At 41.7% G+C, this 19608-nt stretch overlaps 1 protein-coding gene across 3 annotated transcripts in view; it reads left to right on the forward strand.

Moving 5' to 3' along the window:
* Nucleotides 1–557: 557 nt before the first annotated feature.
* Nucleotides 558–19608, forward strand: part of smg1 (SMG1 nonsense mediated mRNA decay associated PI3K related kinase) — a 66317-nt gene continuing 47266 nt past the window's right edge. Inside the window, exons 1-11 of one of the 3 annotated variants that reach the window (XM_084072298.1) lie at nt 558–826; nt 4805–4953; nt 9791–9943; nt 12983–13119; nt 14463–14521; nt 15211–15424; nt 16244–16369; nt 16919–16991; nt 17700–17797; nt 18364–18537; nt 19255–19476. In XM_084072298.1, the coding sequence (XP_083928424.1) occupies nt 741–826; nt 4805–4953; nt 9791–9943; nt 12983–13119; nt 14463–14521; nt 15211–15424; nt 16244–16369; nt 16919–16991; nt 17700–17797; nt 18364–18537; nt 19255–19476 (1491 nt within the window). In that variant the 5' untranslated portion in view covers nt 558–740. The remainder of the gene's footprint in view (nt 827–4804; nt 4954–9790; nt 9944–12982; nt 13120–14462; nt 14522–15210; nt 15425–16243; nt 16370–16918; nt 16992–17699; nt 17798–18363; nt 18538–19254; nt 19477–19608) is intronic. The other 2 variants (XM_084072299.1, XM_084072300.1) reach the window with 2 other exon arrangements.

Consider the following 19608-nt stretch of genomic DNA (forward strand, 5'->3'; position numbering starts at 1 on the left):
GTTGTTTAATAATCAGACCTATAGATGTGTCCATTCCCAGATTCATTTAAACTGGAGTTTAATATCCTCACTGGTCCCTGACACAATAGTTGTAATGTGGTTGACGGAAGGTATGTAATTGTTCGCAGTGTACATTTGTTTTGTGTCTGTGTAACACATTTGTTATCTATCTTTAAAAGATTGCTTGTCTAAATTCCTCTATATTTGCAGCAGCCAGTGAAGCAACCTGAGCCTGTGCATCTCCAGTCGCCCTCTCACTCCCACTCACGATGCTGTCGCTTGGCAACCGCATCCCTCAGTCATGTGAGGAAGAAAAAAAAACTTGCCACTCCTGACCCGAGTACACCATCCAGATAAGCAATAGTACAGATGAAAAATATGATTCATTGATTCATGTCACGCTTTGTTTTTTTTTTATTAAACGAAGAGTCAAACCCGTGCTGGATTGATTCCCCAAGTTCATCGACCGACGGACAGATGGCGCTGTTATAAAACCGCGGGGAAGATTTTGCCCGGCTTTCACGCGAATCGAAAGAAGAAGGAGCGGGTGTGCAAGAGAAAAGAAAGAGGGCCGACCCCCCTGTACAAAACATTAGCATATAGCTAGCACTACCAAGCTAACCGATTAATGGACGCAAAATAGACGCGCTTCTTTCTTGGGGGGTTAATAATAACAGGCTTCAGGACAGGATAGTAACTCCCGTTGAGAAGCGGGTCATGCTGTCCCTATCTTGAAGGTAATGAGCCGTAAAGCCCTCGGGTCTCGGCTCAGCGGCGCCCACCACCACAGCAACCTGCAGCGGAACTGGAATGATTGGCAGCCCAGGTTGGTACCTCCGACCACGGGTCACACTGCTGGGGAACACGTCGGGGATCCTCCCGGGCTCCGGAGGGGCCGGAGGAACAACAACCTCTTTATTCTGGGGGTCTCACTGTCTTGGTCTGGCAACACATGTTGGCAGTGGTGGAAAGTAACTAAGTACATTTACTTAAGTACTGTACTTAAGTACAATTTTGAGGTATTTGTACTTTACTTGAGTATTTCCAATTTCCAGTACTTTTACTTCTACTCCACTACATCTCAGAGGCAAATATTGTACTTTTACTCCACTACATTTACTTGAAAACTTTAGTTACTAGTTACTTTTCAGATATAAATTATGATGTTATGAAACATACATTAACCGTTTCAGCCCTATTTTATACATGGGCTATTTTCAAACATTTAGTACTTTTACTTTTGGTACTTTAAGTACATTTTGATGCCAATACTTTTGTACTTTCACTCAAGCACATTTTGAATTCTGGACTTTTACTTGTAACAGAGTAATTCTATATTGCAGTATTGGTACTTTTACTTAAGTAAAGAATTTGAGTACTCTTCCCACCACTGGATGTCAGAAAGCGATGTTGAGCGTCAAAAAAACATCATTTTATCTGAGGTTGTTTCACATTCTTCCCCCTCAGAGTGTAACGAAACACGAGGGAACAACAACACAAGTAGTTTCCAAGACAAGCTTTGAACCAGCTTGTAGGTTAATACTTGTGGTGTTCCCTCGTGTTTCGTTACTATACCTGGTAATGTATTACCTATCGTTAATTGTCCAGATATGTGAACGAAAACCCCCCATTTTATTTGAGGTTGTTTCCCAGTCTTTCCCCTCAAATCTGTAACGAAAGACGAGGGAACGCACAAGTAGTTGTAAAGTGAACCAGCTGGTCGTTGAACTACTACGTGTTGTTCCCTCGTGTCTCGTTACCTTGTAGTTTATTAACTAGAATAGACTTTTTGCCATTTGCACGAATGCATTAGGAAATCTTGGAGCTCAGCTCCCAGGGTCAGCATTAAAAAAGGACATAAAATACAGACAAGACAGAAAAGAAAACATACAATAACTATCGTCCAGATGAACGTGTTGCTGTAGTTTCGTATCATCATACGGTTCTCTTTACATTAACCTGTCGACATAAGACATTCACCTCACTCACTTCCAACAGGGGAGAACATTAACTTTAGCATTATGAAGCTAAATGTATGCTGCTATGCTGTGTAGCAGTACTACTGTCTGACACGTTTGCTAACGTACGCTAAGCTAACGGTAGCTAACTGTTAGCTGTGTGTGTTGGTTTTAGTCAGGGATAATAATTTACATAAGGCTCTAGTTTGACGTGGAGGGACGGCGCGCGTTTCACCGAAAGAGGCACGGCTGTACTTGGCTATGCTATTTGGTTAGCTGTTAGCTTTACAAACAGCCTTGTTGACTGTGTTGGCTTGCTAGTTGCTTTAGCCGTCCGGCTAGCATGAGCTAGAAGCGAGACTGGCCAAGGATTCGTCAGTGACGTGACGGCGTAGTCTAGCGGAAGTGCCTCGGACTGATGTTGCGCTTCGACGTCAAAAACACACTCGACTCGAGTACAAATCAAATGACGTGTTTTCATCGGGAAGCGGCGATGCGCGTTAATCAACGACCAAACCCCCTTATTAGCTGGAAATACGCATGTTTTTTGTCGAGTGGGTCGGTCTTACGATCAAGTATACAGTCTGCTCACAAAACATAACGATTCTTTATGACGTCACGGTCCTATCCTTTGCATCTTGTCCGTTCTAGGCCATGTGAGAGACACCACCCTGCTCAACAACCACTGTTAGGACAGCAACAGAACAGACCAAAGCCCATTTTCTCTCTCTCTCTCTTAGCATAAAGATTGGGAATGAGAGTGCATTTGCTGTAAATGCTGTTTTCTAAGCTAACTAAAGATTGTTCTGGACATCCACCAAGGCCCTTTTTATAGTAGCTTTAATTTGTGAGCAAGGAAGGGCATTGTGTAGAATTCATACACAACCGAATTGGTAGAATAGCATTTCTTGTAGACTTCATGAAAACACATGGCATGGTTTGTACGTGGGTATTGATTGAGGGTTGTTTTTGTTTTAATAAGTCCAACAAGCAGAAGATGCCTGCGAGAATACTTTCAGTTTTCCACCCACTCAGGAAGAGGGAACCCACACACTGCTCTTGCTCTGCAGCCTCTCAAGTTTATTAAACTGACATTTCATTTGTGGTCACAGTCAATCAGTGAGAGTCACTCCCTTTCCCACAGCGGAGTCTGATACATGTGAACACAGAAGGACTGGATTATTATTTAATTAAGATCATGATAATAACATTTCTGTAAGACACTCGAGATGAAGGCCCAGCAGGACCGAAATGTCATCCTTAATGTTTAGGTTGCGGAGCAAGAGCAGTGTGCAGGTTCTCTCTTCCTGAATGGTCAATTGATACTGTCCAACGCACCTTCATATGAGATAATGGTGTGAATATTTCCTTTTGAAAGGAAATATTCCACCCACTGAAATAATTTCTCGTCATTTTGTTTACTGAAAGAAATGACTGAATGAAATTCACATCATAGCTTTTAGTTACTGAATAGGTTGTCTAGTCTGACCTCTTTTTAAAGCGCGTTGCCTGGCATAAAGTATATGTCAAAATAAAGGAAGGGGTGAGGTAGCTAATTGCCATTAGACACACAATGCTGTTATCGTGCGCAATCGCTTTTATCTTGAGGTGAAGCTTTTATGTGCTGATGACAGTACCCTCCCACACAGGCACGCCGTGTGCTCCTCAAAGTGTCAATTGACTGGATGGTTTGATGGGTATGAAAATAATAATAAATCACGTCTTATGGTTTTCACAAGAGCCATTAAACCCATAATCTTTACCTTCCATTCACTCCATCGTACTATTAAATTGTCCTTAGTGTCCTCCACAGGGTTTTAACCACTTAAACCCTGGCAGCCCTATTTAAAAAATGTTCCAAAAGAAAATAAGATGTTGAAGCTACCATGCCGTAAGCTTGTAGAGCAGCTATTTTGCTATCATACAACTAAGTACTTATATAGGGCTTGATGGTCATTTTTTTATATTCAAGGCAGTGTAAGAAATACAATTTCTGCTAGAAGCTGTTGGTCAAATAAACTTTGCATTTTTTCCATGCACAATGATTCATTGTGTTTTGCCTGTTTCCTACTACTCATGCCACAGTAGCATTTTGGCATTACATTTACAAATGTCATTTAGGATTTGTAGGGCATTGGTAACTGAAACAGATCTAAATGCATGAGCTCCAAAGTCCAAACTACAACTCTGTATTTGGATTATGTTTTTGATTGGCTTTAAGTTCACTGTCAGTGTTATTTTAGATAACACTTAGTTAGAAATATATGATTTCTCCACTTCTAGAAGGCAAGCATCTTATTGCTTCCCCATGCCTTGCTGCCTTGCCAGGGAGTGTTTAACTAATATTTGAGGATATACTATTCACAATTGAAAGGATACCTATTTCACACACACACACACACACACACACACACACACACACACACACACACACACACACACACACACACACACACACACACACACACACACACACACACACACACACACACACACACTTATTTCAAGTCTCTTATGATTTTAAAAACTAAACATTTGTGCAATGATAATTACATAAACTTTCAATTTCATAACATTACTGTGGTGTGCAATAAAATGACAGTGAAAACTAAGTGGCTGCACACGTAGCTAAAATGCCAGTATTATTGAAAAATAGCGTATTTTATTAAAAAGCCAACGTTTCGGACAGACAAGCTTCCTCCTTCGAGGTCTCGTTTTTTAGTGTTCTTTGCCATTGGTTCGACACCACAAAAGGACTGGTGTGTGTGTGCGACTGTGTGCGTGGCACACTTCTGTGAGCTCCAATAAAAATAATGGTGACACAAATGTCCCATGATGTTCCCCAGAGTTGACAGTGTGTCAGCCAGCGAGGACTGTGTGAAAGACCTCGGCCCAGCAGCGCTTTACAACGTGGTGCCCTTGGACCACCCTGACACCCCGCCGCCGCCGCCGCACAGCGATGCCTACGCCGCCACAGACACACTCCATGACGGAGGTGAGAGCTGCTGCTGCTTTTTACTCCCATTGACCCAGTGCGTCACCCCTCAATAGGTGCTTCACATCGGAGATGCTGACCTGGACAACAGGCCAGGTCTTTATTGCACAGGTTCAGAATCAAGCTGATGCTGACTTAAACCCTATATCTTTGCCTCTCAAACCACTGACCCCCATTTCAAAACATTTAGTTCCAGGGACCCCCAGAAGCAAAGATTTGAGTTACAAATGTTCGCTGTAAAATATATAATATTCAAAGAGTTTTCACGATTTTTCAAAAATTGCAGATCTACAAGCTCATAGCGGTGCCGCGCTATGAGCTTGTATATCTGCTATTTTTGAATAGCCAAACTATAAAATATGGTTGAAGTGGTTAAAATGATTGTGACGCTAAGCAACTAATTTTGCTGGGGACCCCCTCCCCGGACCCCACTTTGACAACCAAGGCCCTATTTAGTTGACTGGAGTTCCCCTGGGCTCTTTCTTGCCAATAGTGTGCATGGCAGGTGGCTAGGTGGCGGTGTGACGCGCTGCCAGATAGACCAGTCACGCATGCGTGTAACCACTTCCGTTCTACTTCCTATCACAGCTGTTTGTTTACACCGATGTAATAGCATATGCGGCGTGAGCCATGACGTCACACGTTTTGCCGATTCTCCCGTATTGCATGTTTACACTGAGACGCGAGGCGGAGCGTTTCCAAAATGTTCCACTCTGGAAGGGGGTTTCACTTTGTTGAATTTCCAACCCCCAAAATTGGCGTTGGCGTCTAAACGGCTGATATTTTATTTTGACGTTTTCTCTAGAGAGCGTTGTCTAAACGGGACCTAAAAGCTCCCAATGTGGCACACAAGTTTGTAGGTCAGTCAGAATAAGGACCAGAATAGTGTTCATGTTAAGTACTTCTATGAACCCCTAACCTAGCATTATCATTTGGTTAGTGTCAATGTAATAAGAAAAACGTGTTTGTGATAACTACACTACATTAGGCAACAACCTTCACAGATTGTCAGCCCGACTGTGTTCATTCTGTTGATGACTGAGTCTCAACCAGTGTAGCAAAGATGAATCTTACGTCTCTGTGGTGCAACCAATCATCGACTCTGCCTTAGTTTCAAACTAAATTATTTTTAACATATCGTCTAAGTGTGGACTTTACACCCCAACTTAAGAGAGAACTTAAAACGCGCAAAACTTTGCTGGTTTTGGGCGGATTCGGTCACTTTTTGGGGGTCTTTTTGTCACTTTATTTCGGTTTTAGGGGTAGGGTTAGGTTTGGGTTATGTTGTTGTTGTTATTCTTATTTTTGGCTGATTTTACCGATTTAATTATCTGACGGCCCGGGCCCTCCAGGGTCGCGGGCCCGGAGGCGGCCGCCTCCCTGGCCTCCCCGGATGCTCCGCCACTGTTACCACATAATTGCATACACCTGTTGTCCCAGGTCTAAATTAGTCCCTTATATGTGGACAAATGACTTGGACTAATTTGGATGTCTAGAATGAAAACCAGCTGTTCACAGCAACATCCTGTGTACATTTAACCCGTACCGGACATTTCACAATTTTAGCTTCCCACAATTAAATGAACATGATTTGACATTTAAAAGTGCTCTGCCCGTAGAACGCTCCGCTGCAAAGCGAATCAATGTATGATGAAATGTATCAATATGAAGTTGAGCCGCTTACCTTCCGATGTTACAAAACATAAACTAGTGAAGCTAAAGAGTTTTGTTCACATCCATCATGCAGGTACAATTAATGGATTGATAGACGTTATATTTTGCTTGTAGTTGATGTACTGAAGTGAATACAAACTACATAAGTCTGTACAATGTAGAAGTGAATGCAGTGCCCTGTTGATTTCATTTAGTGTTAATATTTATTCTAGAAGATGCATATTGTTTTGGTGAATAAGGGCCAATTTTATTATGATAAAAAACATTATTGTACCTTAGCAGGAATGTGTGTAGTACAACATGGATGTGAAAGCAGTGTTATGTTTAAGTGATGCAAATATCTTTGTCACTAAAATCAATGAATAATCTCTGATAAAGTATCGTGCTATCAATAGTGCTCATTATAATCGTGCAGCCCTATGAAGCGTATGTGTGACCGTGTCCTAAAGCAGTGGTTCACTTCTCAACCTTTTCAGGCCGCGACCCCCCAAACTCATATACTGTGGACTCCAAAATAATCATTTTTGAATTTGGGACCCCCCACCCTTTGTTGAGGCATTACATTTAGTTTGACTCGGTTACAGAGAAACTGAAAATAGCAGATCTACAGGCTCACAGCGCCTCGCAACAAGAGGCGCTGTGAGCTTGTACATCGGCTATTTCCCCCCAGAAATCCTCTTTCTTATATTATTTGACAATTTGGCCAATGTTTGACCAGTATTTATAGTATAGTTTGTTGATTACTTTTGATGCAGTAATGGTCTTATTGTAACTTTGCTGTCATCTGGGGACCCCCCCCAAAAAATCATGTGCGGACCCCCCTGGGATCCCACAGGTTGAGAACCACTGCCCTAAAGTGTTTGCCCAGTGTTCTAAAGCTAGGAGGTGTGGTTTATGGCTGTGTTGTTTCAGCTAAAGTGGCATTTTCACTTCATCTTTCTGAGGAAATGAAAGGGAAAGTGGACTTACTGTACACGCAGAGCACTGTGCCTTAGTCTAATTATTTACACAATGGTAAACACAGGTGGAATGAGTAGACTAAAACACAAGAAAAATAATCTATATGCAATAATAAAATTAAATTGATGCAGGTGGTTAACCCATTGAGACCTGAAGCCGATTCTACATGTCTCCTAAATCTCAACAGTTTTCTGAAAAACGTATGTTTCTATATCAGTGGTGCTCAATCTTTTTCATGTCAAGGACCCCCAAAATTATATGTATTTGGCCGCGGACCCCCATCAAAATATTTTGTTCCAGGGACCCCCAGAAGCAACGATTTGAGTTAAAAATGTTCGCTTTAAAAATATATATATTGAAAGATTTGCACACATTTTCACGATTTTTAAAAAATAGTGCCGCGCTACGAGCTTGTAGATCTGCTATTTTTGAATAGCCCAAAGTGTAAAATAATGCTTTTTAGCTCAAATCTAAAAATGACACAGTTCCAGGTCTTAATGGGTTGTTAAGTAACCACTTAAACCCTGTATACTTTGTTGTACGTTAATGGCCAAAATAGCCGATCTACAAGCGTTTGCAGCAACTTGTGAGCTTGTAGATTACTCCAAATCACTCCACGATTATTATGACCTGCACAGAATGGGTATGCTAGGGTTCATGTGATTAAAGATGTATGGGGCTTATTGAAGTATACTGTATATTCTAAAATAAAGAGTGTGTGTGGGTGAAATGAAAGGGCGTGTTAAGTGCCTGTCAGCATATTCAAGAAAATAGTTTAGGCATTCAGGGAAGTAGTTTAGTTACGCAGAAACCGCTGTGGTGTGTGGACTGGATTCATAGGAGATAGCCAAAGTCAAGACCTTTCTTGTGGAGAACTGACTGCAAGTGGGTGGCTACTCGATAATCTTACATCTCTTAGCGTCAGGTCTCGAGGAGATTGGCTGCAAATGTGAAATTCCTAACCGTAGCTTTGAATTGTACATGAATATTAATACAGTTGTACCATGATGTCAAGGCACTCAAAAAGTGAGGTTCTCAATTGTCAGTATAGGATAATGGTATCGTGGTTAAATGTAACATCTAGTCGCTAGACGAGGCTAGGTGTTAATTGTGAAACGCATATTTCTTAATGATCCATGACAGGCACCGTGGTCATTTTGACAGCAGCTTGATATTGGTGACATGCTTGTTAATGGCTCACGCACACAAAAGCTCAAATCTAGGACTGATGCTTTTATTTTAAAATGTTGCATTAATGTCTTGTGCTTATACTACTCACTAAGCAACTTGGATACACACCGTTCGTGCAGAATCGGACTTTATGGCATTGGTAGCTAACTTTACAGTAGGCATTTGGGAAATCACTGAAAACCTATTTGTAGGCATTTGGGAAATCAGTCAAAGTCTTTTGGAGAACTACGAGATTGTTGTGGCCACCAGGGATAGATAGTACTTATAATTCATAGACTAATCATTTGTAGATTGCGTGGGTGAGAGGAGTAGTATTCATTTGGAAGCTTTTAAATGTAGGGTCACTTGCTATCTTTCTCTTCTGTCTTTAACATCCGTAGTCAATCTTGTAGCATAGAGACACTCCTTTGAGCTGGTAAAAGATGGCATGGTGTTAAACATGAACAGCATGTGTTAACAGTCTTTCAACTCTTAGGCGCCTCACAGGTGCTTAATTTTGACTATTATTGATTGCACATCATACAATTTGGGGGCGATCTGTAATATGACCTATCTTATTTGGAGTACTAACATGATATTAATTGAAAAATGTTTTGTCAAGAGACTCGAGTCTGTCTTTCTGATAAACCTCTAATGGTATTTACTAGTATCCACCAGTACTAGTGTTAAAATCTTCAGTGTATATAACGCTTTGAAAGTTACTGTTGGAATTTCCCCGAGGTTAGCAGGTGGTTTTACAAAAATAAAACGTGCCTTTGCATGTTGTACTTGGATAACTATATTGGAGTGTTTTTTAGTGCCGTCTGTCTTTAAGACATGTACTGTCTGTAATCTCAATATTGTTTTCTCTACAGGCTTGGCACATACATTGGGTGTCCTGAATGGGAAAGTAGGGGTGCAGGGCGATTCCTCATTGAGTTTCCACAATCCACATGTATGATGAAATGGTCTTACTCTTGACTTAACGACACGACTATACCACATCAGTGTAATCCAACATGTTTTCGCGCAGGTGGATATGAAGCTGGCGGAGGTCTCTGTGATACTACATTTGGTTGGAAGCCGCTGGGGCAAGAGTTGAGGCTCAATGACGTGACGCCGGATTTGACCCCTTTTCAGCATGGAAACCGTGCTTTAGCTTCAAAGGACATGAGGAAATCACAGGGTAAGTCCTTCGCCTGGTGAGGCGCGTCAAGCACTTTGATGTTTGTCGGTCTGAAACGCACAACGAGAGTCTAATCCCACCGGGAAGGCATCTGTGTCATTTTAGATTTCACTCTTAGGATTGAGAACAGTGGTCCTAAAAAAAATAGCAGATGTACAAGCTCGCAGGGCGTGTGCCGCACTGCGAGTTTGTACATCTGCTGTTTTTGAAAATATATATATATATATTTTTTAAATTAGCATTTTTTTAAAAACACAAATCTTCTCTTCTGGGAGTCTTCTTGGTTTGGATTTTCAGCTGGGGTGGGGGGGGGCGGTGTCCGCAATGGCCAAATACATCCATTTGGTGGTCCTTGCCACGAAAAAGTTTGAGAACTACTGATTTAGAAGGCATTTGTAGAACCGACCATAATGGGTTAAACACGTGCTATTGAAATAGGAGTGTCTGTGGTTGTGCTTTGAATACCGCCTCCAAAATGGGGCAGGGGAACGGGACCGAGGTTTTCACTGGGTTGACGAGTGTTGATACTCGGGACAGGAAATGTTTTCAAACTCGCATGACCCCAAGCTATTAACAGTTGGTATGAAACAAATCAAATTTATTGTTGGCCATCATCGTAACTCAAACTGCCCAAGGACATGTCTGGCCAAATGTCATTGTTCCACATACTGTAGCAGCCACATATAGGGGATTCAGTACAATAGCCATGCCTTCCATGCTCACAACCATGTAATTTGTCTCACAATTACTGGATTCTTTAAGGAAGTTACTAACCTCATGTGACATCTTGATTGTAGACTGTAGTTATATAAAATATTTGTTCAAAGAAACTGATAAGACATGATCTACTTTTATTCGTTTTTTTATGTCCAGAGAAATGTATAACAATATTATAGTGCTCCTAATGAAATCGTTAGCTAACTGGTAGTTGTACCATACCCCCAGTTTCGAGCTGGCAATCAAAAACGTATTTAATTATGAAGGGTTCCCAACTGAGATGGAAGCCAAGTTACAAGTTGGAGTGATCAGATCTAAGATAGTAAATGGCACATGGCTATATACGTCATCTTTTTTCTAAATGTGGTTTGACCACATTTTAGGTGTCACTGAGTCGTATCACTGATATTTCCGATGACATCTGCCACAAATTTGGTGAAAAGCCACTACAGTGTATATCACAATTGGGAAAAGTCAGGTATCGTGATGTACATTTGTACAGCTGTGAGCTCTCAAGGTAGTATGGTTAAAGGTTCCCCAGTAAATTGCGTTATGAACAGAAGAAAGGAATCCTTGGGGCAGTGCCATTGGCTTAGAGTAAAGGCCCGTCCACCGCTAAAATGATAATGATGTGAGCAATGAGCATCCATACGGATGAACTACTACAACGTTACGTAAACCTGTTTGTGAACGTGAGTGATGTGTTGAACGTGATGCCCAGTATGTTCGGATTGGATTTGCATTTTGGCTGCGAGTGTTTCCATCATTAATCGAATTACTCAGAAAGTGAACTTAACGGTAACGTTCGCCGCTGTCGTAGTTATAGTTGTGGTGTGGACTCCGGCATCTGTTGTGCCGTGGACTCCGGCATCCAATCCATTTGAGTTGGTGTGATTTTTAAAACCACGTATTTATCCCTTAAGACCTGAGGCTGATTCTACAAATCATCTCTGTTGGGTGGAAACCTCATTATGTCCAAAACTGATTATAATTCAAAAAACGGCAAGAGTAGTAAAGTATCTGCTACTTTTGATGCTTTTGTGTGACGCTGTAGTATGATATGATGAAGTAGGGCGTTAATTTACGAAGTTAGAATATGGAGATAACAAAATGCCTTCTAAATCCTCAGTTTTCTGAAAAACGTATGTTGCTAAATGACACAGATGGGTTATAGATATCATTATGGTCATTCTTGGTGTGGATGGCCCTTTAACCCATTCAATCCGGGAACACATCCTGTCATTTCAGATTTCTTTGGCTATTTGCAGATATACAAGCTCATAGCCCAGCACTGAGTGCCGCGATTTCAGCTTTTAGATCTGGTATTTTTGAAAAATCGTGAACATTTGCGCAAGTCTTTTTAAAGCGAGTATTTGTAACTCAAATCTTTGCTTCTGGGGGGGTCCTTGGAACAAAATATTTTACAAATGTTCGCTTTATAAAAAAAATCTATTCAAAGATTCGCACACATTTTCACGATTTTTCAAAAATAGCCAAAGAAATCTGAAAATGACAGATGAGTTCCCTGATTGAATGGATTAAGCTTACTTCATACTCGATCACACAAGGTCCTGCTTTGCCAAGAAGAACTGATCTTTTTGGCAAGCGCCAATGTCGTGCTATGGATTATAAATTAGGCTGGAATGATGTCTGAAAAGTCCTCGTTTGTTTCCATCTGTCTGTGACTGTGCCCTCCTGTGTTGCGAGCTCATTGAGACCTGCTCATTCATCATTATTATAAGTGTTCTGGATAAGGTCCTCCTGGGCTAAATGACCATAATGTAATTGTATGCGTTTTGCAGTGTTAATTTCGTCGATGAAAACTATGACGCAAAATGTTCGTCGACTACCTTTCCTAAATGAAAACTAAGCTATGATGACTAAGACTAAATATATTGACAATCTCATCAACAAATAAAAACTAAACTAAAATGTTATCGAGAGGGACTAGTGGAGAAGAGATCCTGTAAAACTAAAAGACCAGTCATTGTATGTTTGGTTGCGCTCGGGTGTTGCGCTCTGAAAATAGCAGATCTACAAGCTCACAACGCGACGTGATGTGAGCTTGTAGAGCTGCTATTTTCAGCATGCAACCAAGTGTAAAATAAGGCATTATGATGCTATCAAGGCCTGCCAAAAAAATACATTTGTGTCGACAAAAATCAACTGTATATTTAGTCGACTAAAACTAAAACCTTTTCAGATGACTGAAATATGACTAAAACTAAATGAAATCTTATTCAAAGGACTATGACTAAACTAAATCAAAATTTGCTGTCAAAATTAACACTGTGTGTTTGCATTGTGTCCCGTTGGTTGCAGATAGGGGCATGGCTCACTCAGAGGAGTCGCGGCTGGCCAACCTCCTGCGCCGCGTGTCCCGTGAGGATGACAGGGACCGCAGGCTGAGCACCCTCAAACAAATGAAGGAGTTCATCGGCCATGCCGAAAACAAAGTGGTCAGTTTGCCCTTTTTCACACACATTTCCTCTTTTTAGCATAATATAAAACGTCTGTTTTTCACATACGCTAAAAAACACTTAAGCCCTGTTTTAAAAGAAATTGTACAAAATGGCAGGTCTACATGCTCTCAGTCCCAACGCGAAGCGGCACGTTATAAGCTTGTAGATCGGCTTCTTTCTGCTGTTTTTGAAAACCTGCCCAAAATGGGGATGCCATCATGTTGAAAGTGGTTAACAAACTCACGCCGCATTATATATATTGTGTCAAATTAGATATTGCTTCAGTAGAATAACGTTGCATATACTGCTCCTTTGCAGGGTATTATATTCCTTTAGAACTGTTGGGGGGGAAAAGCCACAGTTGAATTTACAGTCAACTTACCTCGTTTACTGACTTATTTAACATCCAGTTGTAGTACTGGGTCAGTACTTCTCAAGAAAGGCACGTTTCACCAAATCACTTTCCAATGAGAGTTTTACATTGTGTATTCAATATGCATGAAATTGGTATTTGTATACTTTTTTTGATGTTGGGATCTGCAATTATGTAGCCGACAATTTTTTTTTTATCAAAAGAGCACCTCACCCATTTTCAACCTTATCATATAATTAGTCCTCAAAAATGTTTATTATAAGATGGCACCATTTTTGTCTACCAACTCTGTATTTCATCTGGTTATGGACGGTTCAGAAACCTTGCATACCAATGACATAATCGATTGGGATTCCAAACTAAAGAAAACCACAGCCTTTCTCTTCCTGGAAAGTTAGCATGCTGAAATGGAGACCATTGTTCTTGCATATAAAATGTAAAAAAATCTTGTTTGAAATGATCAAACCTGCCTACCTATGATGTCAATGATTGGCAGGTTTCTGAACTGTCAACAGCCCTCCCCTGAGACGCGGAGAGTAGACAGAAATGAACCTTATTATAATGAGCATTAGTGAGGACTAATTATATGAAGATAAGTTGGAAATGGGTGAAGTGTTCCTTCAAGTATAGTAAACAAAAAAACATTGAACACGAAAACATGTAGTACGACGTTCAAATAATCAATGTGTAGTTAAATGTACACATCGGTACATCGGTGGGCTCCAAAATTGGGATCGGCATCGGACTCAAAACTCTGGCCAGTCTGGCTCTACCATCAAGTGACCCCCTCGCCCCCCACCCCTGCCAACTGTGTTGTCGCCTCTCAGGCTGGCCCTAGATAACATGGCTTTTTTTAGACCCCGATCGAGGCTCTAGATTGGAGGTGGTAGGTGATGTGGGACAACATACACACACACGAACGCACGCAGCTGTCAAATGAGATCAAGTGTTTTTGTCCTCCCCACAGGCCCTGGTGAAACAGTTGGATACCATCCTGAGCACCCTGAATGACATTCTGAACGAGAGGTAAGCGGAAGAGCCCCCTCTGTCATGACACAATCGGAGCCACTTCATTGTATGTGTCTCACAGCGGAACTTGTTGAACGTGGATTGCTAAAATAAAGGGTGCCTGTTGTTTCTGCCAAAAAATAATGAACCCATTAAGACTGGGAAGGGAACTCATCTGTGTCATTTTAAGATGTCGTTGGCTATTCAAAAGTAGCAGATATACAAGCTCATAGCGATGAGCTTGTAGATCTGCTACTTTTTTGAAAAATCATGAAAAATTGGGTATATAATCTTTGGATATATATATTTTTTTAAGCAAACATTTGTAACTCAAATCTTTGCCTCTAGAGGGTCCCTGGAACAACATATTCTACAAATGTTATATTGAAATATTTCTACAGATCTTCACTATTTTTCAAAAATAGCAGATCTACAAACTCATAGCGCGGCACTCGAGTGCCGCGCTATGAGCTTGTATATCTGCTATCTTTGAATAGCCAAAGAAATCTAAAATGACAGAGATGCGTTCCCAGATTGAATGGGTTAAAGAGGGGAAAAAAAAAAAATAGCCGGTCTACAAGCTCCCCAACGTGAGCAAATTACACGTAAGGGATGCTGGGGTTAAAAGTGGTTAAGTGGTTCATCCTGAGCCTGAATCGTCTCTTTATCACATTCACTCTCCTCTCTCCTCCACACACTTATTTTAGCAGTAAGCTCCTGTGGGAGCTGCGGCAGGAGGGGGCGTCCTGCCTGGGCCTGCTGTGCGCGGCACTGAGCTACGAGGCGGAGCGCATCTTCAAGTGGCTCTTCCTTAAGCTCAGCTCCTGCGGTCGCGACGAGGTCAAGCTGCTGTACCTGGTGGCAGTGTACCGCGCGCTGGAGGCCGCCGGCGACAGGAAGTCGTTCTCGCCTGTCATGCAGGTAACCGGAGCCAAAGATGAGGATGTCGTAACGGCTCTGGGGACTCTTAATGGCATTTGGCATGAAAATGCCAAATGCTTTTTCATTAATTTGTATTCTGCGTTGAGGAAGATGACGTGGCCTGTGCGCTTGTCGTTGGCTGCTGCACATGCTAATTGCTTTGGCATATGGCCTATTTAGAGGTCATTACCGACAAGGAATATTTCTAAAGTAGTAGCACAATAAGTCCTGGACACAGAGGTGAAACTTATATTTTCACATAATAGGAAACTGATCGATGGTTTTATTTCCCTGAAAGCAATTATATTCTGTAATGACTAGACACTAAGCCAAAAATGTCTTCATGAAAAATAAGTCTCGCCTGGACTTGAAATTGATGCCAGCCTGGGTAAATGTTAATTATTGCTGGACAAGTCTACCATACCGTTTTCCAGATAGCCAGCGCTGCCTTCATGAAGACTTACTTTCTATTCTCTATCTAATCATCATTGAGGAGATTGGCAATTTTATATAATTGTAGAATATAACTTGAAACTAGACTTGCTTTCGTGCATCATGTCTTGGCAGACTTCATGCATCGGTGGATGAATTCTTGGCTTCCACAATGATCTGGCAATGTCAGCAATGTTGCCGTCATCCTCTAAATTGGACGTTCCAACCACAGTCACTGCACATTGTTTACGCAAATTATTCTTGCAGCACCTTCTAGAGCTAGGCTGATTTGTACATTGTTACCCTCGAAAACAAATTACACAAAATAAATGCAGATGATCAAAAGGACAGTCCACGCAGGGCTTTCACAGCATGTCGTGTTTTCAGATGGTGATGAACAGCCTACAGTCGATCCTGGAGAACCTGGACACACCGGAGCTGCTGTGTCAGGCTGTCAAGTGCATCCTGCAGGTGGCCCGCTGCAACCCGCTTGTCTTCACCACCAATTTCAGAGTGAGTCCCGACGCTAGGCTAATTTTCACACAGAAAGTGTCAAGTTTGAGGAATTCTGACACATACAAACACAATCAGCATTTCTTTGGTTTACTTTATATGCTTTCTGTCCTCCTATCTTTGCATGATTCTTTTTTTTACCACATTTGTTACCTAGTCTCACATAGCCAGACGATAAGAGATCTCCACCTACTACTTATGTCTGGGGAAAATCAGACTTGAAGGAATCGGCCTGGGCAGCGGAGAAAAACCAGCGCTAGCAAACCTAAGCTGTTACTTTTTTTAATTTCGGAATTGTTTCCACTCAGTTTTATCCCATTTAATTTAATGTAGATGTCACCAGACATGTCAGTAGGCGGACATCTCTGATGCTACGAGCTTGCAGATCTGCTAATTTTGGTGAAGATATTTACTGTAGTTGGGGGGGGGGCGGGGGAGGAGTGTAGAGCCCTTGGGGACTCCGGTCAACTAAGTATATAGGGTTTAAGTGGTAAAAACTCCAAGCAGTTGTCAAAAATGTATCTGTCTGATTTAACTTCCCCATTACAGGACACAGTGGACATCTTGGTGGGCTGGCATATTGACCTCACACAGAAACAGGCACTCACTCAGCAAGTCTCAGGTCAGTTGTGTATCCTACAACCGTAATCTGTTTTAGTGGTAAGTGATTTCCATAGAGGGTATGCGCATGCTTAAAGTGAATAGCACATCGAGTGGCAAATCGAGTGGCATAGCAACATGCAAAGTGAGTTTAACGTTGTTTAATGCAATCAGATAGGACTTTTATGTTTTTTATGTGTACTGCTGGCATGCGTTTCAAGGCCAGAAAATAGTTTTTTGCCACTCAGTAGGCATTCCTGCATAACTTCTGGGTTTGATGATGATGTCACACGCATACCCTCTATTCTAGCATACAGTGTAGAATGACAGAGGAAGGCTCTGATTTATGAAAAAAATAATAATAATAATCATGATTTGAATTCAACAAATTCATCATGTATCTTGGTCTAGTTATGGACATAACTTCTAGTTTGCATATTAAATTGTACATATAGTCTGGAGACATCGCTGAAATACCGATAATTATTTGAAAGGCACTGACGTTTTCAAAATGAAAGTGCTTTAGCATAGTATGCATCCCACAACCTTATGTCGAGTTGTGTGTGCACTATTGAGGGTTCAAATCTTTTCTTCTTTCTTCTATAGCTTTGTCTGCATTCCTATTCCTCACCACCCGACCCTACCAAGTCACATCTTTACCCACGTTGGTGACTAATTAAGTTGTTATTGAGCTTTTTGGATGTTCTGAAGGGTCTCTGTCTGTGTCCAGGCTGGCTGCAGAGCTTGGAGCCGTTCTGGGTGTCAGACCTGCAGTTCTCCACCACCTTGCTGGGTCAGTTCATGGAAGACATGGAAGCCTATGCAGAGGTAATGCCCATGTATCAAAGCTCTCAGTTGCCACGTGACTGACGTGATTTGGATTCCATGTACTGATTATCCATTTTTCAAAACAAATACAGACATTAACGATTTAAACAGATTTATACTTAGTCGTACAATTGTATCACGCGATCTACAAGCGATCTACTTCATTCAAAAAAAAGATTTGAAAAACATTCACACACATAAGAAATTCACAAAAGGTGAAACATATTCCAGTATTTACCTTGGCCTAATCTGTGTGAGCTTGCATATTGGCTATTTTCCGTGCTTAAAGGGGAATACCACTCATTTTCAACATTGAACCATGTCTTTAATACACCTTAGCTGTTGTGTGGAAATAAGAAAAAAAGTCCCCCCCATCTATGTTGCCTAGAACTGGATAATTGATTGAGTTCATGTGATCAGTGACATACGCAAGGTGTACTTTTGTCTCCGCCCCCTCAGCCAAAAGTACACCTTGTACAGTTCAATGTTGAAAATGAGTGGTTTCCCCTTTAACACAAGGTGCAACCAAGTATGAATCAGACATTCCTGTTCTCTGTTCCCGGCAGGACTTGAGCCATGTGGTCTCAGGGGAGGCGTTGGACGAGGACATCCCTCCACCCACGGTGTCGCTGCCCAAGCTGGCGGCTCTGCTGCGGGTGTTCAGCACGGTGGTGCGCAGCATCGGATCGGCATTCAACCCCTCCAGAGGCCCCCCCATTACAGAGGCCTACATTACAGACGTAAGGCCAAAAAAAACCCTGCCGGCAGCCCGGCACATAGCCGACATGTTCAGACTATGGAATGTCATGGATTAATGTGTATATAGTTGGCATGGATGTTATTTTTGGAGCAGAGAGTGGAATGCAATCGGTCATATGCAGATGACTGGCCTTTGAGAATTTGTAAACGGTCAGGTTAGGCATTTCATATTCATATTTTTTTTGTCAAATACAGCCTTAAAGACCTCCTTTGTGGTTCTGGGCACTAAAGTGTGATGGCTCGTGTAATTTTTCTATTGACTAAGTAGTAATACTTACTAATAGTATTGACTATTTCAGCCTACTGTAAAACTTAACTGCCAAAAACGAGTTATCCCGATTTTTTTTCTGAATGCCCTCAGTGCCAAGAACGAGTTATCTCGAGTAAAAAAAAAAAAAGAATGGTAAAGAATGTTCAGAACCCAAGATATTGTTATCCGAATCTTGTTTAACTTATTACTGAAAAGGCTGTATCTCGGCTCCTGAGCACTTTTTTTTACTTTAAAGAAATTGCTGGCACAGTATGAACATATTTGTTTATTTCATTGGCACTGAGAGAGTTATTAGGGGCTTTGACAGGACCCGCTTTGACAGGAGAATAATGCAAGATCTATGGCATAGATGTTCGCGAGATGGCTTTCCGAGATCTGCTAATCTAGCAAATAATTTAAAACATCACATGACTGCGTCTCCCTTCAGGTTCTGAACAGAGTGCTGTCCTGCGTGACCACGGCCAAGCAAGTTCTGTTCTCGGAGGCCGTGCTCACGGCGGGCAACGAGTGCGTGAGCGTTTTGCTGGTGAGTCTGGAGCCGGCGACCCCGCTGACGGAGGCCGTCCTGGCCTACGGATTGGACCAGCTGGACTCCTGCAGAGCCTGTGGCTCTGACTACAGCCTGGCCGTGCTCGGCCTGCTCACCCTGGTAAGACCTCTCTCTCTACACGTTGTCCTCAGACCTTGTTCCTGTCCCAATTATTACATGATAATCGCCCGATCGCAATTATTTTAGACAATCGCAATTATTTTTGAATAATCGTCAGAATATGTTTCCATC

This window comes from Gymnoscopelus microlampas (genome assembly GCF_963454915.1).
Source record: "Gymnoscopelus microlampas genome assembly, chromosome: 11".
NCBI classification, from domain to species: Eukaryota; Metazoa; Chordata; class Actinopteri; order Myctophiformes; family Myctophidae; genus Gymnoscopelus; species Gymnoscopelus microlampas.